The 20,861-nt window shown below is 43.7% G+C and overlaps 2 protein-coding genes across 2 annotated transcripts in view; one reads left to right on the plus strand and one right to left on the minus strand.

Annotated features, from left to right (window-relative positions):
• Positions 1-14,706, plus strand: part of JADE1 (jade family PHD finger 1) — a 43,223-nt gene extending 28,517 nt beyond the window's left edge. The window contains 7 exon segments of the mRNA XM_030947209.1: positions 3,294-3,505; positions 4,727-4,894; positions 6,088-6,204; positions 8,451-8,981; positions 10,536-10,653; positions 11,124-11,896; positions 11,898-14,706. Coding sequence (XP_030803069.1) covers positions 3,294-3,505; positions 4,727-4,894; positions 6,088-6,204; positions 8,451-8,981; positions 10,536-10,653; positions 11,124-11,896; positions 11,898-12,032 — 2,054 coding nt within the window. The 3' untranslated portion in view covers positions 12,033-14,706.
• Positions 14,707-16,932: 2,226 nt separating this feature from the next.
• Positions 16,933-20,861, minus strand: part of SCLT1 (sodium channel and clathrin linker 1) — a 30,788-nt gene continuing 26,859 nt past the window's right edge. The window contains exons 19-21 of the mRNA XM_030947210.1: positions 20,211-20,289; positions 19,036-19,131; positions 16,933-17,190 (exon numbers count right to left, since the gene is read on the minus strand). Of these exons, the coding sequence (XP_030803070.1) occupies positions 17,128-17,190; positions 19,036-19,131; positions 20,211-20,289 (238 nt within the window). The 3' untranslated portion in view covers positions 16,933-17,127. The remainder of the gene's footprint in view (positions 17,191-19,035; positions 19,132-20,210; positions 20,290-20,861) is intronic.

Genomic DNA, 20,861 nt, shown 5'->3' on the forward strand with positions numbered 1-20,861 from the left:
CCCTGGGTTTCCACGGGCAGCAGTGGGAAGAAGTAGTAGATGTATGAGGAGAGAGTAATCATGTGAGCAGAGCTGATGTGATTAAGCCCTAAGATAGATGTCAATAACTCCTGTGTTGTATCTGCTTAGACCTGGTCAGAATCTGGTCGCATGTTTTGTTTTTTTTCTCTGCTGCTTTCCACCTCACAAAGTTCCCAGTTTGCCATCTTGATTCTCCAAGGGAGCATCAGAGAGACCACCTGGTAGTTTTTCCAGGTAGTCCTATGTAATTATTTTAGCTCATGGTGTTCAGTGCAGAGAAGGCAAGACAAGTTGTTTGGCAGGTTTAGAGAATCTGTGCCAGCAGAGTGGCACAAGGAATGGGTCAGGAAGGAATTCCTGCACTGATTTATTGGAGGGAGCTCCCAAGCCTCACTGGGACTGTGTGCTGTAGTTCCAAAACGTTGTTTGGCAGAGGGAAAATGCTGTGCCAGGTAGAAGAAGTTTGGACATGTTGGTGAACACCTTTGGTTTTTGTTTTGGCCCTGTGGCAGTTCCCTGCTTTGGGCTGCAGTTTAGTCAAATGTGTTTTACCTGGCTGTAGCCCATTGGTGGCATGGCTGAAGAACTGTTAAACCACAAAATTACAATTTATAACTCTGTTTCTCCTTTCTAAACCAACGCATGAAAGAAACAGATGATGTCTTGGCCTGGTCTCTTAGCCAGGCCTTTTTCCACATCTCACATCAGCCCTGCTCAGGTTTAGTGTTGGGCTTAGAGGATTTCAGTTTACAATTCCAGAGTTTAGGTTACCTTTCCAGTTATCTTCAGGAGAACAGCAGCAGCAAGTTCCCTTGGCTTTCCTTGGGGGAAAAATGTACTTTTTATTGTTTGTTTGGTATCCTTCTATCCAGTCTGTCTGGTTTTTTGCCAAAACCAGATGAGGGCTCCTGTAGTGGGGTGTGAGCAGCGCAAGAGGGGCAGATTTGTACCTCTGCAGGGAAGCCCCGTTCTGCTACATCAGCATAACCTTTAAAAGTACACACTACACATGGCACAGTGAACAGCTAGAATTTGTTGGATCTCAGGTTTTGATGTAGTTTTTTGGAGTTTGTTTGCTCTAAATCATTACCCACTCAGATTTGCTGTATGCAGAGGGAAGGAAATGCTCATGTCAGTACCAGGCAGTGTGTTGGGGGTCTTGAAATATGTACATGGGTGCTTGGTCAGACACTCCACACTGCAGATACTACAAATGGGCATTTGAAAAGTGAGCTGCTTCCTGATCTGCACCTGGAGCACTTCCTTATGGTGTCCCTGGGGCCATGAGTTCCCTGTGTTTCCTTTGATCCCTGTAGGAGTGCTTCAGGTACTGACAACATGCAGGGGTTGTGTAAAAGGATGACTGTGAGCATCTGAACAGGAGCTGCAGCTCCTGCTCCCCTTTCTGTGACCCTTGCAAATGCACAGGCCTGTCACTGTCATATTTTCTGAAAAATCCCTTTGCCAGGATTTCTTCTCCTGGGAAGTTGAGAAGCCTCAGAGAAAAATGTAAAAAATAATTATCTGATTGCTTCTCCTGTGTTTGCTGCTTTAGAATGTGGTCTGGACATTGTTTACCAACAGGTACAGATTTGATTGGTTTCATGTGAATTTTTTTTACTTAATGACCAATCACCCATCAGCTGTGTCAGACTCTGAGCAGTCAGCATGAGTTTTATTGTTTATTCTTGTTAAGCCTTCTGTCTGTATCCTTTCTCTTTCTTTAGGGTAGTTTAGTATAGCATTAATATAATACAATACAATACAATACAAATCAGCCTTCTGAGAGCATGGAGTCAGATTCATCTCTTCCCTCATCCTGGGAGCCCTAAAAACTCAACACAGGCAGTCAGTCACATCTCCAAGGGTCACTTACAAAGTGAGAGCAGATAGGATTCACTTGGAAGCTGGTGTAAAACCTGCCATCATCTGCTCTGCTGGTGCAGCAGTTCTGGGTTGCAGGGCAAAATCCTTTCATCAGCAGGATTTTGGATGTTCCCTCTTGCTGCTTTTCAGCTGCTCAGTTTGGGTAGCATGGGCTGCATTGATCCCTGCTGCAAGGATTTACCTGTCAGCAAGGGAAGCTGGAAGTACTTTTGTGGAATGTTTGTCTTCTGATCTGGAGGAGTTAGAGAGGTTTTTTGTTCTTTGTTTTGTGGGATTTTTTGGCTCACTTTTTCACAGGGAAAGCTGAAAGGAGAGTTTTCTTGTTAAAACACCCATCCTGAGGTTGCCATCTCCTCTCTGTCCTGGTTTCAGCTAGGATAGAGCTAATTTCTTCTCAGTAGCTGTTACAAGTGCTGTGGTTTGGATTTGTAACGAGAATGGTGTTGATAACACACTGATATTTTGGGATCTGTGGTTATCCTAAGTCAGGTTTTTTTTTTCCTTGTTCTTTCCTTTTTTCTTTCATGCTCTGTCAGGGAGGAGGTGAGCAAAAGCAACTGGGAGGGAGCACAGCCAGGACAGGTGACCCAAACTGACAAAAGGGATATTCTCCATGACAGATGGTCATGTCCAGGATATAAACTGGGGGAGTTACCTGAAAAGGGAGGCCTTTCAATTTCCAAACAAATCTGAATTATAAAATACCACAACATAATGGGTCTGTAGCTGTGTGTCATGAATAATTTTCTGATGGATGCTGTTGGAAAAGAGCAAATTTCAGATTAGATATTGCATTTAGTTATTGTCCCAGATTTGATGTTGCATTTATTACAGTTTTTCACTTTTTAAAACGAATTAATTTATTGTTGTAGGCTCTGATGGAGACCTCAGTTGGGATTGCATCCTGTTGGGCTGGGACTTGTGATAAACCAAAAACTGTTGTCAGAAACTGCAGATTCCCTCCAAGTATCATAGCGGATTTTGTCATTGATTTTTCTCCCCCTTCTCCATAACTTTTGGTTCAAAATACTTCCAAATCTTTCATCGAAGAGCCACCATCTGGGTTGCAAAATTGGAGCAAAAGCAATAGATGGTGCTGTCCTAGAAGGAAAAATGAGAACAAGACCAGGAAGCCAGATTCAGTCTTGGAAAGTTTTTAATAGAATTTGAAAGATTTGGACACTCCACTTTTGTTAGGTTAATACAGCTATAAGACAACTGTGCCATTTTTTTACAATTTCCCTGGTTTATGCTGGAACAGGCATGGTTATCTAGGAATGAAACATGTCTATGTGGGGATTGGTTGTTCAGAAAGAAAATGGAGCTGGTTGTGGTGATGCTCATCACTCTTTTCTTCAAGTATGTGAACAACTGCTGTTTTTCAGGGATGCTGGAGCTGGATGAGTGCACCATGGAAAGGGTGATGGAGGAGTTTGAGCAGCGCTGCTACGATAACATGAGCCACGCCATCGAGACAGAGGAAGGGCTGGGCATCGAGTACGACGAGGACGTTGTCTGTGACGTCTGCCAGTCTCCAGATGGAGAGGATGGCAATGAAATGGTGTTCTGTGACAAATGCAATATCTGCGTGCACCAGGTATGGCAGCAGCACGGTGTCAGGTGCTAGCAAACTTTTCTAAAAGGGCAATCAGTAGGGACATAGGTGGGGTTTATTCCAGGGAGCTGTGCTAAGGAAGCACTGCTGTATGTCACCTTTCTGTGGTAGTTCAGAAATTTTCTTAACATAAAAGATACAGTTTTAGCCTGTTCCCACGGATGCATCTTACTCTGGCAAGTGCCTTCCCATCAGCCTGTCCTTCCTTTCCAGCTTTAACAAGTTTCTGTTGTCATTCAGTGTTTGGAAACATTGCTGGTTGAATATGAGCCAGCAGTGTGCCTTGGTGGCCAAGAAGGCCAATGGCATCCTGGCCTGCATTAGGAATAGTGTGGCCAGCAGGAGCAGGGAGGTCATTCTTCCCCTGTACTCAGTGCTGGTGAGGGCACACCCTGAGTGCTGTGTCCAGTTCTGGGCCCCTCAGTTTAGGAAGGATGTTGAGATGCTTTAGTGCATCCAGAGGAGGGCAACAAGGCTGGTGAGGGGCTTGGAACATGAGCCCTATGAGGAACATTTGAAGGAGCTGGGGTTGTTTAGCCTGGAGAAGAGGAGGCTTAGAGGTGATCTTATTGCTCTCTACAACTTCCTGAAGGGAGGCTGTAGAGAGGTGGGGGTCAGTCTCTTCCACCAGGCAACACTGGCAGAACCAGATGACACAGTCAAGCTACATCAGGGAAGGTATACGTTGGATATTAGGAAAAAAATTTTCACCAAAAGAATAATAAAGCACTGGAATGCTCTTCCCAGGGAGGTGGTAGAATCACCATCTCTGGATGTGTTTAAAAAAAGACTGGACATGGCACTTGGTGCTATAGTCTAGTTGAGGTGTTAGGGCATAGGTTGGACTCAATGATCTTAGAGGTCTCTTCCAACCTCACCATTCTGTGATAAAGGACTAGGCCTGTGTACAAGTGACTAGCTCTAAGTACAAGTGACTATCCCACAAGAGACACTGAGCAAAGTTGATATTTTCAGACCTGTAGGGTTTCTCTGACCACATCAAACCTGCAACTTAAGTGCGTTAAAGCCGATGGTAATTGGGATGGAGGGCTCTGTAAGGATGCAATCTTCTGAAAAACCTGCCCTTAATTATTTTGCCATCCTGCACTTTTCCCTCTGAGTAAAAACAACTTGGAGAGAGATGTGTGAGGCTGTGTGTAAAAGAATCACTGAGGTGTTTGCTGTGCTCTCTTTGTCCCGCAGGCGTGCTACGGGATCCTGAAGGTGCCCGAGGGCAGCTGGCTGTGCCGGACCTGCGCGCTGGGCGTCCGGCCCAAGTGCCTGCTGTGCCCCAAGAAGGGCGGCGCCATGAAGCCCACCCGCAGCGGCACCAAGTGGGTGCACGTCAGCTGTGCTCTCTGGATCCCAGAGGTGGGTGCTGCTTGCTTCTTGGAACCCTACATGCTGAGAATTGCAGACTTTCTGTGCTGATTCTCAGCCTGGCTGCTGAGAATTTTTAGCATTTCTGTGCTGACCCCCAAGAAAACCCTTCATTTGACCTGAGGCCGTGGCAAAGTTTCCAAAATTGAATTGTAAAAGTTGTAGAACTGGGATTATGGGTGTGTAGTTTGAATAGAAGTGTTTAATATCACAGGGTGGAAAACTTAATAGTTTAAGGTTTTAGAATATAGTAACATATATATATAAGGCAAGATGGAGGTTTGGTCCGTCTTCTTCACCTTCTTCTTCATGGGTTTGGGTGGTTGGGTGTAATTGGACAGAAAAGTCCACAATGTGGACTTTGAGTGATTAGTTATTGGGGTAAAAGTAAAAATAATTTAGGTGTCATTTCTTAATTGGACAGTTTATCCTTAAAGGCCTTGTAGAGAGAGAGATTTTTTTAGTTTGTTAGAGTGAAGTACTGTAAAACTCACTGTCTGTAAGACTGTAGAACTCACTGTTTGTGAGACTGTAATATAGGTAAATACAAATAAATATCTGAGTCCCAACAAGAAATAGCATCTTGCACATTTAATCCTCACCCTGGCAAAAAAAAAGAAGCAAAGACTCCATAGGTGCTGGTTCTGGGATTCTGGGAGAGGAAAAAAAAACCTCCTTAAAGCATTATTCAACTTCAAAATGGAGTATAAAAGCTTCTTGGTTAGGTATAAAGTCTGTCAGGGGATGATGCTTCACCTGTAAAGAAACTAATTAAATCCCCTCTGTCAATCAGAATTAGGCCTTGGAAAATGAGGCCTTTGCTGCTGGCAAAGTTCATTTAACAAGGACACCAGATACCATTTCACTTTGTAAATAGATCATTAAAGGTGAATCAGGAAAGTTTGAATCTGACAGAATTCCTATGGGTTCTCATAGTCAAAGTGTTCATCCTGTATGATAATCTTAAATTGGTGGGCTTCACCTTGAAACTGGTTGGTTTGTTCACAAAGTGAGAAACTGATTTTTTAAAAAAAAAAGAGCTTTAGATCCTGATAAAATGAGGAATTTGGGACACACTAAGTTGTGTATACACACAAGGAATTTGGCTTCTTTAATAAAATCGTTTCTCTTTTCAGTTAACAGTGTCATAGTCACTCCCAATTTTTTGACCATTTTTCTCTTAGGTGAGCATCGGAAGCCCTGAAAAAATGGAACCCATCACAAAAGTTTCTCACATTCCCAGCAGTAGGTGGGCACTGGTGTGCAGCCTTTGTAATGAAAAAGTTGGAGCTTCTATACAGGTAATTTAACCACATAAATATCCACATGGGTTTTCTTTTGTCAGTTTTTAGTAGATAGGAAAATGTCTTTGCTCGTTGTTACTGTGGACTTAACTGACCTGATCTGCACCAGAGCATTTTACACTGGGCAGTGTTGGTTCATGTGCATATTTATTTTGGGTTGTTAGCTGTAAGGCACCTGTAGACCCTTTACAGTGGAAAACCACTCAGAAATGTTCAATAATCCTTTTAAGAAAAATTTTAAAATCTAGAAAGACTGAGAAAATATATTACCAAACCTCGGATTTTTGAAATAGGAGACACTGGGACAGCAGACAAGATGTTGGTCTCCTTTACTTGAGAATAAATGATGAGGGAGTGTAAGGACAGGTGACCCATTTGGGGCAGTGTTGTGCTTGTGTAGAAAAAGACAGTAAGATGTACCTTGGCATTGTGGTGATGCTCCTCATCCTCAGAGCGCTTCCAGCAGCAAAACAATCCTCAGGAAGCTCCCTGAGACAGAGAGGGATGATACTACAGTCTCATAAGGAGGCTGAAGTAGAGCTCTTTCTTCTGGGGCTAGCCTGGTGTTACAGGATCCACGGTGGTCAGACTGGCATTAGGACACAAAAATTACTTTGAAATGAGTTTATCCCCATTCCCCTTTTCTCCTCTGCCCCAAGTTATTTGACTGAGGCTGCCAGGAAGAGCTGTAAATCAGCAGCACAGCAGCAGTTCCAGTGAAACCTATCACAGGCCACTTCCATGTGAGGAATGTATGAAATAGTAAGTGTTAACTAGAGAAAATAAATCTGTCCACAGCATATAAATTTGCAGCCATAGTCCCTCCTTGCAGAGCCATCCCCTTCCTCTTGGCTGCTGGTAGGTAGCTGAAGCTGGTTTTGTCTGTTCTCCAGGCCACCTTCTGATATGTACACAACAATTAGGAAAAGTGGCAGCTGGAAGTGTGTGTCAGGCTGGTCAGGGAGCAGCTGCAATAAGCTGGGAAAAGCAAGATTGCTTATTGCCCCAGGTTCAGCAGATTTCCTCCCAGTGAGACAGGCTTTCCTCTCTACTCCCAACAAAACATGAGCTGCATAAGAGCTAATTATGGCCAAAGCACTTCTCTGTACTGCCCAGTGTTCCAGCTGGGATGCTCCTGGCCTGTTTGTTAGTAGGAGAGGAAAGGGCAAAAGATGCTTTGGTATTTTTAAATTCTATTTATATGTTGCTTTTATTAAAGACTGCTCATTTGAAACCTGTGCAGTTTAAACCCTGCCATACCTTTATAAGCCATCTGGCTGCTGAGTCAACCTGAGCAGGAAAACCCAGAGGGGAGAGAAATTTGGCTTCTTTACAAAGCACTGTATAAACATCCCAGTGCAGTGTGTTGCTCTTTCAGGGTCGGTGGCTTGGGTTAAACATAGTTTTGTTTCCTAGTTAGGAGGACTAATGCTCATTTCCACTTCAAATCCTGTTCACCAGAGGTGTGAGTGGGTCCAAACATATATGTATGTGTGTTTGTGTATATATACATATGTATATGTATTTAAACCTTTCAGCTGGTGGCTGGTGGTATGTATGATAGAATTTTGCAAAAGGAAATTAGATATAATGGAAATGAAGTGCTAAATCAGCTGAACTAGTGCCCATCACTCTATGATGGCTGAGTTCACTGAGTAGGAAGAAAAATGACAACATTTGAATTTCCTGTTCCCCTCCTCTCCAAGGTGAAGTGAAGGCTGTGAAATAAGTAGTGGTTGACAGTGATTTAATATTTGACATTATAAAATTGGGATAATGGGGGAAAAAATTCCCTTTGGTGGAGGCCTTTTGGATAGCATGGATCCAGGTGCTGGGAAAGACTTTTAATTAAAAGTCTCAGGCTGGCCTGGAGCCACCACAATGTTTTTTCTTCCCCCTGGTGCTGGCACATTCCAAAGGGGAACACTTTACTTCGGTAACGGTGCTGTGCACAAGTGGCTCTGGTGTCACTGGGAATGTTCCTCTTGTGGCTTTTTGTGCATGGAATAGTGTGGTGGGGCTGGAGGGGGGTTAAACACTCCTGTCCCTCTGGGCCACTTGATCCTTGGCTGGTCTGAAGTCATAACCCTAATTAAAGGGAGCAAGGAAGCGCGTGCAGCTTAGAAGCAGAGCGTGGTGACAAGGCTCTTCCAAAGCAGCTCTGACTTCTCCAACAGTCTTAGGCAGTGTGGCTTCTTAACTTTTATATTTATTTGGTTAATTGTAATTCATGTTTTCTCTAGTGTTCAGTGAAGAACTGCAGAACAGCCTTTCACGTCACCTGCGCCTTCGACCGCGGCTTGGAGATGAAGACCATCCTGGCAGAGAACGACGAGGTGAAGTTCAAGTCCTACTGTCCCAAGCACAGCTCCACCAAGAAAGCGGACGCTGAGACTTTGAGTGAAAGCCCAGCTCAGGAGAACAGGAATGGGATTCAGGACACCTCCCTTCCTGCCCACATGGACCCTTTCCACAGCATGGATCAAAACCAGGAGGAGGCCCACAGGGTCAGCCTCCGCAAGCAGAAGCTCCAGCAGCTGGAGGACGAGTTCTACACCTTCGTTGAGTCTTTGGAAGTGGCCAAAGTGCTGCGGCTGCCTGAGGAGCCCGTGGAATTCCTTTACCAGTACTGGAAACTGAAGAGGAAATCCAATTTCAATAAGCCTTTGATTACCCCAAAGAAGGATGAGGAGGACAATCTGGCTAAACGGGAGCAGGATGTTCTGTTCAGGAGGCTGCAGCTCTTCACACACCTCCGGCAGGACCTGGAGCGGGTAAGCCCCGGCACTGCCCGTGCTGGCCACAGTTAGCTGAGTTCCCAAACTGAGCTGCAGCTCAGCTCAGAGCTGTCAGGCAAGGCCATTAACACTAAATTTCTCCAGAGCACAGCAATTGCCCTTTGCACACAGAGGTCAGTCACGGGGCCAGCAGGTCTTGGTGTGCAGCATTCAATCACCTGCAACTGCACTGTCGTGTTTTCGCTCGTGCCTTTTTACTGATTAACTCTGACTGTACTGCAGCCCCCAGCTGAAGCCTTCTCAGCCTTTAAGGGCTTTCCATGCTCCTTTCACCCAGTGAAAAGGATGATGAAACTTACCTTGTTTTGCAGCAGATCTGTTTTTCATTGGCATACCAGAATAGGATGATCAGTGTAGGTTTGGGAGGTAAATGATGTTTGATTTATTTAGGTCTTGAATGTTTGAAGAACAGTTCAATAAGATCAGTTTGGTGTTTCAATAAGTACATCTGATCCTGAATTCCTTTCTTTTTGGGCTAATTTAAGAGCTCTTAGAGCCAAAAAGAACACTGAAATTAGTTTTTCATGTCCCTGTAGCACGTGGCTCATGTGGGCCATGGACAAAAGCCGGCTCAGGAGGTCCTACCTCAGTAACCTGTAGGTGAACCAGAGCCTCTCTTTCATAGTACTGTCTAATCTTTAAATCAGGACAGCAGGTTCTCATGGATGTACTGCATCCTTTGTAAGGGATCCTGATGCCTAATTACTCTTACAATGAATTGCTGTTGTTTTTGATTTTTCTCCTAGTTGCAACTCCAGCCCATGGCCCTTCTGTAGCTGTTCAGATGGCCCAGATCCTAGCTGGTACCTTTTGTTCCTGCTCCATGTGCTCAAGCTTTCTTGTCATCTTCTCTTTGATCAGCTAAATAATTAGAATTTGTAACTATGTTCTCTTGATCTTAAATTATTGTGTGTAAATCCTTTCATTTCTAAATGCAATGTCAAAACAGGATATGTGATTTTAGTAATATTTTAATGTTTTACGACTCTGTTCCCACTGATTGTACATTCAAGATAATTTGGATTTTTAAAAAGGGACCTTTGCAAAAACAAACACACTTGTTACATTTCTCCAGATCAGGCCACAAGGTTGTAATTCACAGGGCACCACCTTGCACCACTGAGAGAGGAGCCTTAGAATCATCCACCTGTGCTTCTCAGTCATTCCCTTATCTGGGAAGTATTAAATACTGAGTACATTCTAGGATTTCCAACATTTCCCTAGTTTTTGTGTGTGTGTGACTTGTAGAAGTTACTTCTGTGCTATGGTTCTCCAAATCTGATGGAATAATCTGTCAATTAAATTGCCTGTCTACTCAACAGATAATTTGTCAGTTAAACAGACTGTTCTCTAAGAATTGTGTTGAGGGCAGGTAAATTTAAACTGTTTAAATTTAAATGGTTTAAATTCAGTTGTACACCATTTATTTAAAAGATGTGTAGTACTCCAGCTGAATTAATTCAAAGCACAGGTAGGGCAGTATCCTGGGAATACAATTCCTGTAAAACCCACGCCCTTGCTGTCTTCCAGGTGCGTAACCTCACTTACATGGTGACGCGGAGAGAAAAAATCAAGAGATCTGTTTGCAAAGTTCAGGAGCAGATATTCAACAGCTACACAAAGCAGTTGGAGCAAGAAAGAGTTTCAGGTATGCCTCAGTGTTCCCTTCCTTGTGTCAGAGCACAGGGACAAGGTTTGCTTACAGGCTGTGAAGGACAAGCAGGGCCTCATTTGTTCTCATTTCATTCCTCAGAAAGATGAATACCTTCAAAATTCCTGCAGTGGCCAGATTAGCCTTGAACTACTGAGTGACTAATAAACCATATTTGAGATAGCATCAGGGAGATCCACTTGCTGGTTGCTTTTTGCCTCTGCCTCTGAGGACAGAGGAGTGTTAGGACTTGTGTTTGCTACAAGTGTAATTAGGTGCAGGTACAGGAAGATGAAACCATGACATAGCCACAGAATTATCACCTAAAAGTGCAGGACAGGCACCCAAATACCCATTTCTGATGTGAACATGTCAGGCATGAGGAGCAGAGTTAAAACAGTGCAAACTGGTGTTTATCTCCACAGCTATGGGATTGCTTGACTTGAACTTAGTTTGCTTCCATGCAGGTGTGCCTTCCTCCTTCTCCTCCATGGAAAGCACGGTGCTGTTCAACAGCCCGTCGCTGGGCCCCGACGCCCCCAAGATCGAGGACCTGAAGTGGCATTCTGCGTTCTTCAGGAAGCAGATGGGCACTTCTCTGGCCCACTCCTTGAAGAAACCCCACAAGAGGGACAGGGTAAGAGACAGGTCTGGAAACGACAGCAAATCCCTGCTGGGGCAGCCCAGCCCAAGGGAAGGAGGTGCAGCTCCAGGCAGCTTTTTCAGTTTTGACAAGCCCTTGGCCGAGACGCGGGTTGCGCCGGCGCAGCAGAAGAACGGCGTCGTTCTAGCAGAGCACAGGAAGAGAAGGGACAATCGCCCGCAGTGCGAGGGGGCGAAGGCAGAGCTGAGGGAAAAGACTCCTAAACACAACCACAAACCCCTGAGACCCACTGAACTCTCTCAGAGGCAACTGGAAAACAAAAGGGCTGTCAACCACTCCGGTGGGAGGTCAGCAGCGCCTGGCACTCGGAGGGATATAGTGCCTAAATGTAACGGGGGTCTGGTCAAAGTGAACTCTAATCAGACAGTAGTTAAAGTGCCTACCACGCCCACGAGCCCGGGGAAAAACTGGGGCGGATTCCGAATTCCAAAGAAGGGGGAGAGGCAGCAGCAGGGGGAGAGCCTGGAGGAGGCCTGCCGCCAGAACTCGGGCTACCCCTACCTGGGCGGCGTGGGCAGAGTTGCAGCCAAGGAGAGGACAAAGAGCAAGTTAAAGCCTGACAGTGAGAACGACGGCTCACGTCCCCGACGCCGAAATGAGTGACTCGGAGCCTGAAGTGGCTGAGAAGAAGTGCAGGCAGCAGAGGCTCAGCCCCAGCAGCAGCATCGGCAGGAGGACGGACATTATTCGGAGGAGCATCCTGGCCACCTGACTGGACACAGGGGTGGGGTCACCAGAGTCACACTGCCTACAAGCCAACTCCACCTTAGCCATCGGTGTGAGAGAGGAGCATTCTTAGAGCTACAGACGGACAAAATGAAAGTCCATTTTTCCTGAGTTGTATAAGTATGTTTACATGCACTTAAAGCTGTTTTAAGCTCTTTGATTTTGTTTTGTTTTTGTTTTGTTTTTTTCTTCTCTGCCCCATCCACACCCCCTCACCCTCCCTATTTCTGTGAGAAGGTTGAATCTCCCTTATTTGCAACTTTCTTGAGTAAGCAGAAGAGTGACTTCACTACTAAAACAGGAGTTGGGATGCACACAACTCAAAAAAAATCTTTTACAAGGGGCTGGGGTGTGGGGGTAGGAGGAATCAGGCTGTGTTCATCCCTTCTAGCTAAAAGGCACTGAAAATTTTACTCCCTCCCCCTGACTTCTGGAAAAGCACAAGCTCTTAATTTAACTCGTGTGTATTGAATGGAAGATGGTTGTTAGACCATCCTGCACTGCACTGGTAAGTCCCATGACAAATGCTCCCCATCCCTGGGCAGGGGCTGCTCTCTCTCCTCTCTTTGCAGAATGTGTTCTGTTGTGTTCAGTTTGAGCACAGGTGGCAGCTCAAACCCCTCCCTATGCTCCAGAGTTTACATGTCAATGATGCCCAGGCACAGCCAGATGTTGCACTGGAGGAGGAGGAGGAGGAGGAAGGGACAGGGCAGGGCTTGAGAGATTGGGACTGACAAGAAGGATGTTCCCAAATGGCTCAGTTCTGAGCAAGGGACAGGTTTGGGGGTTCCAGCACTCCATGGAATAACTTGTCACCCGTGGTCAGGCACCTGCCTTAGGGAGTGTGATGACAATTCCAGACAGAAGTTTTCTATGGCACTAGGCAGGAGGATTTCCCAAAGGCCACCACAGATGCACTAATGATATGTACTGGGAGAGTCAGGCTTATGACACTAAAAGGTTGCTTTAAATGGACACAAATATATATTTTTAAATAGGATAAAACTCAAAGGCAATACATTGTGATTAGCTCTTTACAGTCAAGCGAAGAAAAAACTATTTCGTTCTATGATGGATTAGATTTGATGGAAAAGGGAACTTGTATTCTGACTGTGTACTTTTTTAATAATTGCAAGTGGCAATAATGAGTAAGCTGTGAGCAATAATATGAACAGGTTGTGAGGATACTGTTTTGTACTGAGTGCACACACTGCAGTGGAGCATTAAGAGCCTGTCCATTTTGGAATTTTTCATAGATGTGGGAGAGGTATGTACTGGTGAAAAAGCAGCAGCAGCAATGTGTTTAAGACAGGCATAAAGAACCTCCTTCTCCTCCCCTTTCCCACTCCCAGCCTGCTGTTATGGCATCCACTCACCTTGGAATGCCTGACCCTTGCCTCCTGAGGAGGGAACACTGACAGCACAGAATTCCTCTGCCATAGGACTGAGGATTCAATCAGAAAGTGAAAAAGGCTTAACACCCTATCTTGCTATGCAAGTTAATGTTATCAATTTAATATTTCACCGGAATGCATCCCTGTTTTAAAACTCATAAGTCTTAAACTTTGGAGGAAGGGGAATTTTATGTAAGATAATACACTTTCAAAATCCTGTTGCTGGTCCCAAGTCCCAAGAATAAATACATGATTTACAGAGGTGAAAGTCAGGCAGGGCACTGGTGACTGAGGTTACACAGCCACTCTTGGGATGTCTTCAAAGTATAAACAGCAGACAGACAAAAGGTAAAAGCCAATAAGTTCTACTGAACATCCAGCAACATTCTCCAGACAGGCACTGGTATCTTCTGTAAGAAGGAAGCTCATGACCACACAGGAATTGTCAAGCCATAGATGGAATACCCTAAATTTGGATTCTGAGTAAACCTTTAACCTCACACCCCTTGGACAGAGGTACCCTGTTAATTTGCACTATATGATGAACACTTGTGTTGTGCAGAGTGAATGCCTTAGCTGCTTTGTCCCCTGGCACTGAGGGCAGGAAGCTTTGTGAGGTTTCCAGTGGAGCTGACCCCAAACCAAAAAGGCTGAGGTACGCCCAGCTCTGTAGGTTCGTTTTGTCCCCGTGCTTAGCCCTCAGCAGGAGGTGCTGCAGGTACTGCAGTGACAAACCCACCCCTGTGTTTTACTGGGATTTGCTGGATTTCTGTTTCCAAGTGTGACCTTTCCTTGTGCTGACTGACCAAGAGATCTTTGATATGATCCGTGTGTTCTGTCCAACCGTAGGCTAGTTGAACGTCCGTAGAGTTGCCTGGAATGCCATTTGTTAGGTTATAAACTCACACAGATCGAAATGAAGGGTTCATGTTGTGTACAAATCTTGATTTCAGAAGTTTGAGACAATTGTGATGACATTTGTAAAACTTGTACAGATTTTTCACTATGTGCCTAGCTTTGGTGTCCATTCAGCTGAAATTAATTAAAAAAAAAAAGGTGCATGAAGAGAAACAGAAATAAAAAAGTATATGTAGAGATGACTATTTTATATTACATGGCCCAATCCTGTATTTATTTTCTCCCTTTTTTGAAGTATTTCTAAAGACCTAGTTGAAACAGCTGTATTTTTTGTTAAAATATTCCGTAGAATTGTGCCTTTTGTCTGTATGTGAATAAATGCTGTACATTTTTGCAGTATCCTTGCCAGCAGTGGTTTAGACCTCCCTGTACTTGTATTTGGGTTCTTACAAGAACACTTCACTGCAATGGTCTGAACAGCTTTCATGGATTAATACAGGTATCACCATGCACACTACAGCTGAAGATTTTGTAAATTTTTAAGGTTTTTTTAAGGTTTTTTTGTTACTGACAGTTGTGCCCATCCCATCAACAGCACACTGACTGGTTTTCCCCTTGGCATCCTCCCAGAGATGTTGCTTACTTCAAAACATTTACATTTGTAGACAGAGGATGTCCATGACCTCTGTTCTTGTTCCACTGGAAAAGGAACCTGAGCTTTGAACCTGTGGATCTTCGGGATAATCAGGCTGAAAGTTCATTCACACTTTGAACTGGCTGGGGTCATGCATTACTGAGGGAACATTTTCTTGTACAGCAGGATTTGCAGATGAGGATTCCTCTAAGCTCCTGATGCAGAAATATGGAATGGACTTGGTGCTGAGCAAGAAAAGGCTGTGAAAGGACACCCTGAGCAATCCATCTTGAAAAAAACAGATCTCCCAGTTTGGGAGCAACATGGGAGCAGCCTCCTCTAGCCACCTCAGGGAAATAAAGGAGTTGGTGGGTCTACGATGAGGTCTATGTCACCACATTCCTCTTTGTGACCAGGACAGAAACCTTTTCCTTTCCTGTGTCATCTGCTGGAATTGCTCTGCTGCCCCTTGCTTTGTGTCATCCCTGCAGTTCCTGCAGCCACCAGGCAGGAGCTGCACCCCAAGGTGAAATGACTATTCCCATAATTAACAGGGAAGCCTGCAGGTGCCCTTCTGTGCCTCCAGGAACAAATACCCAAATCCTGAGAAGTGCCTGCCCCTTCCAGCCAGGTTTCACTTCACAGCCAGAGCCTGCCTTTGAGGAGTGAAGGGGATTAATGGCTCACACAAAATCTTCCAGGTGGCCTGTCACCATCTCAGCTGTGCATTATGCAAATGGAAACAAGGTGCCTGCTACTTGCCTGCCTCTGTATCACTCTGCTGATTGATGAAAACCTCACCCAAACAGACACTTGGAGCTTCTGAAAAATGTATCCGTGTTGTTTTGGAGAATCTTCCACATCTTTTAACCAAAATTGAGATTTAGAGATTGCAGTGGATACAGGCATCTATCAAGAAGACAAAACAACCACTCTAGGAACTAGTGGCATTCCCTGCAGCAAGCAGGAATTGTTTCTGAAGGTGGATCCATCTTGCAGGCTCTACCTGAACAGCCAAGATTTCAGGAGGCAGTACAGAGTCTTGTTTCCATAGGGGGGATCAGCCCAGCTCTGTCCTCTGAAATGCAGATATGGTGAAGGTCCACTGCCGTGGACACAAATAAGACATTTCCATCAAGTACTACCCAGAATGAGAGGTTAGAAACCAGAACTGCACCCTTCACATTTAAGTGGAAGGACAAGCAATTATGTCAGTTAAAGCCAAGATGTTAGCACTTCAAAATCAGTGCAACACCTATCAAATGTTTGTAATATATGTTAAAAGAGAAAATGGACTTTGGCTGTAATTGTACAATGATAGCTATGACCTGTCTCAACTATCAAAAAAACCCATATACAAAAGGATTCCCACATCTGAGCATCTGTGCAACTGAAACCCACTATTTCAAAGGGCATAAGGGCTGGATGACTTCACCCTGGTGCAAATTGAAGTAAGAGAATGGAATTTCCCAGATACGTCCAAACCAAGGGAGCAGACCAACAGAAAAGCAAGGAATTGTAAAATAATTATGAAATTAATAGTACATTAAGAAGAAAAAGCACAACTGAAGGAAGATGACAGAGCTTAGGAATGAGCTGAGTAGCCACAGCAGCATTTTCATTATCACCTGCACCTTAGGGCCATCAAACCAAACCAAACGAATTCTTTACACTGGAAGGCAAGGGAGGCATCGTGCAGCTCAAACACTGACCAACAAAACAGCAACTCTCTGGCACTCATGCTGTAATGAGTCTAATTATAATTCACAAAGGATCTTCCAATTGTTCCCAAGTTACCTGCACTATACAGAACAATTAAAAAGTTACTGACTGCACATGAGCAAAGCCAAGATGAATTTCAACAGAAGTGTTATGTACTCCCTGTACACAATCTCGTTGCAGTTGGAGCTACTGGATTTTAGACCAAAAACCCCTGGATGTGCCACAGCATTGTGCCAAATTTTTTCATTTGCTATGTTAAAGGACTTGAATGACAACAATTTGCAGACTTCTTCCAATTTTTATTGTGCATACAGAGACAGGACCTTCATCCACTGCTTTTCTTACCAGAATTTAAGTTCTACAAGCCTTGTGCTGTGCTTTTGACTGTAGTGCTCCAATATGAAGTTTCTCCAGCAACCCTCCTAACTCCCAACATGAGTGGGAGTTGATAAAGGAATGATAAAATCATGTGTTTAAATAGTTTCCAGATCCTTCAGGGAAGCAGCTTTTTTATTCTGTGTAGTTATCAGGCTGAGCTGTAATGAAACCGAAGCAGGTGATAGCTTCATAATAATTCTTTGTAGGATCAAAGTAACAGTAGAACCTCCAAACTGATTGTGTCATGAAGGAGGGGGAACAAGCACAGGCAGTGTGAATTTGGGATAAACAGCAGAATTTACAATGTACTCTGTAGATGACTACTGCTTTTGTCTTATTTCAGCTCCCAGAGAATACAAATGATAGGTAGCAGGAATGCACTTTAAAAGACACCTACAGGATAGGTGTTTTAAATTCGTGCAAACATTATCTTGTATGTTTTATGTTTCTTACTGAATCACTGTTACTTCAGAATAAGCTAAGATTTACAGTCAGTGAACTGACCACAATAAAAGTGTAATTTCTAGGCTCCCTACTAGTTCAGCTCTAGTCTATATCTGATACAATTTTACAGTGAAGGTGGATAATGTAGTGAGAACACACAAGCCAGAAAGCAGCCCTCAGCCTACAGGTTAGGAATAGAGAGAATCATTGCTCTGATGGAATTCACATGTGAACATTCAGCCTTCTGGGGCCTAGGAGGGAGTAAATACCCAGATTCAGAAGAGGGGACATTCTTGCAACACTACTGGAGACCTTTAGCAGGGACAGTGCCAGTATGTGTTTTTTTGGTGTGGAGAGAAAAAGGAAGGGGCTTGGCTCTGCAGTTCTGAAGTCACTAGAGAGCAGCCAGGCCTCTGCAGTAACCTCTGCCACAAGGGCAGGGCAATTCTGAAGTTCTGGCAACAGCATTTGGACTGCACACCATCAAATCTCTTTGTTATCCTTCAGAGAAAGCCTGGTGAGGAACAGCTAATTACCAATCTTTCCAGGAACAGCAAAACCTCTTCCTCTGTGGGCACCAAGGCCAGGAGTTTATTCCCTTGAAATGTGACATAAGGATGTTTGGGGTTTTATGGGAAGACAGCATCTTAGAAGCATTAGAGCTAAACAGACCCACATAACAAACAGGAGGTTAAAAAAAAAAAAAATTCCTCTTTCAGAGCAAATCTTTAGCAGCTGAATAGACCTTGTCATGACAGAGAGCATTTAGAGCCAGGAACCACAGCTTATGTTATGACAGCTTGGCAGCTATGCCCATTTATTCACTGCTGTTGGGAAAAAAAATGCCATTTGTCCTAACTGAGCAATTTAGGTCAGCCAAACATCTCTCCTCTCTGCAGCTCACATGGGGTCACCCACATTAACAAGCTGTAATTTGCAAATGGTTTTCCTAAATCACTAAAAAAAAGCAGGAGGCAGAAAGACCATCTTTACTTAATAGGAGACCAACTTGAGTAATGAACTTCCTTGGCAAAAAAATGAACTCAGTGTATAAACGCCCGTGGGATTTGCTTCAAGTTGTACAGCTGAAACACTATGGAAAAATTGAATACCAAGAGGAATACACTGTCTCTCCTTTACCTCTCCAATGGCCTGGAAAGAAACAAGCATTTCCTACTCTGTCTGCACGATTTTTGCCACTGCAGGAGCTGCTGCAGCAGTTGCAGGGAGCCAAGGGTAACGGCAGTGGGTGCACTCCAGCAGACCACCAAGCAGGAGCTACAGTTATTTAAAGATTTTTTTGTCTTTGCTAATTTGCCATGTACACCTTCATTCACACATTTTTAACCTTGCAGGTTTCATTCATATCAAATTCCACAAACAAACCTAAGCTGTCAAATAAACATCCTGTCAGAAGGTGACATGTCCAAAATCCAAACTTGTTAAAATCATGTTGGTAATAATGCTCATCAGTGATCACCTCTGCCTGAGGAATGATGCACAGTGAGTACTTTTGCACATTCCATGTGCTTGGATAAGACTTTTTGTGAGCTGGGTACCTGCTGGGATGCTGTGGCTGCTCTCTGTTCTGCCTGGCTCAGCCGCCTCTGAAGCCTGTCGATGTATTCCCGATACTCCATCATCAGCGTCTCATCCTGGGGAAACACAATCTCTCATCACAGTGCCAAGTTCTTTTGCACTGAACCCACTCATTCAGTGGATAAAGTAGCAAAAAAAAAAGCTTAACACAAGAGCAATGTCAGAAGTGGAACTGTTTTCCTCTTCCAATAAAAGCCTGAGGACAAACTGCTGACACATTATAGAGAATTTTCAGCTCAAATGTGACATCATCTGACTTTTCCAATCAATCAATCTGCAGGAGAACTTTTACTCATTTCACCACCTTGAAGCAAGATGGATAAAGGCTAACATTTTAATTCAGGCTATTTAATCCATGCAACTTTACAAAGTAAATGTTTTAGCTATTTATCTCAGAAGAAAGAGGAATGCAGTAGATAATACAAATGGGATGATAAACCTGCTACAGATCTCCTCTCTTCCCTTCAAAGAGTCTGTAAAAAGCCTTTCTTAAACAGCCTTTACTCACTTCTCATATCATTTTTGTCCTCTGAATAACACAGCACTACAAAAAAAAAACAACCAAGACAGAAGGACTTATCCTGGATAGAACTGGATGTTATCCCAGATTTATGAGGCTGACAGGAAAGCCCTTTCCTGAAGTGCCCATTAATTATTGAACAATGCACATTCCAAAACAACCCTGCCCTTCATCTTTAATGGCTAATGCTTTTAGCTATATTCATATATGGACACAGAATGGAAATTCTGCATACACACAGCACGTGGAGAACTTGGTATCTGAATGTGCCACATTATCCATAATCCCAGTGTGCCTGGGATTCACAGGCAGAAGTTAAGTCCAGAAACATTTGCTGAAATTTGTCCAGAATTGCTAGATTAGTCGCTTAGAGAGACAGAAAGATTATTTCCCCTTTCACTTCTGTAATTTGAGAGTAAAGTTCATTTGTCTTCCTGCCATTGGAACACGTCAGTCAGCAAGAAAACACTGAGGCTTCCCAACTGCTACTGACTATCCCTGTCAAGAACCCTTACTTTTCTCTAAGCCATCAACATAACTCACCTAAATAGGTTTCTGCTAAGATCTTAAGTGTATGCACACTGAAAGTAGCTGTCACATCAGTCATTATCTTACCTCAGTTACCTTCTCGTTTGCTATTTCCAGCTGGGAAATGAGCTCCTGGCTACGGAGTTTTTGTTGACGCAGCTCACTTCTGGGAATCACAAGAAAAGATGCTGACTGGCAAACAGTAGTGCTTCAGTTATTGGCATGTCATTTCATAGATAGTTCCCTGAATTGTGGAGGCTTATGGTGGGTTTTAATTGCAGGGTTACTCTTAAACCACCCCTTTCAAAAGCACCACACAGCACTTCTTCATGCTGTGCATTCAAAAGTGTAATGGCAGAGGAACAAGATGTATTTGTTGGAATCAGCAAGACTTTGTCAAGAGCACTTGACATTTTACAGGGTTTTTTCCCTGTTTATTGAATCTTATTTTGGAGGCATGCTATCTAGAATGCAATAAATATAAGCTGCATTTTGCACAGTAAGTTCAATATTGAGATTAACATTCTAATTAGTGTTCCATAACCAGACCTCAATGCAGGCATTTTTAAAGGTGCTTTGAAGTACCTAAAAATAAATCATTCTATATTTGTGAGACAGACAACAATGTGACACTTAGTGAGGAAAAGGAAAATACCACCTACTTCAAAGCAGTCTTTTTACTTTTATACTGAATGAATTTTAGTGATCTTCAATTTACACAGTATTGAAGACAAAAAA

The sequence above is a fragment of the Camarhynchus parvulus genome, chromosome 4 (genome assembly GCF_901933205.1).
Source record: "Camarhynchus parvulus chromosome 4, STF_HiC, whole genome shotgun sequence".
In the NCBI taxonomy this organism is placed as follows: domain Eukaryota; kingdom Metazoa; phylum Chordata; class Aves; order Passeriformes; family Thraupidae; genus Camarhynchus; species Camarhynchus parvulus.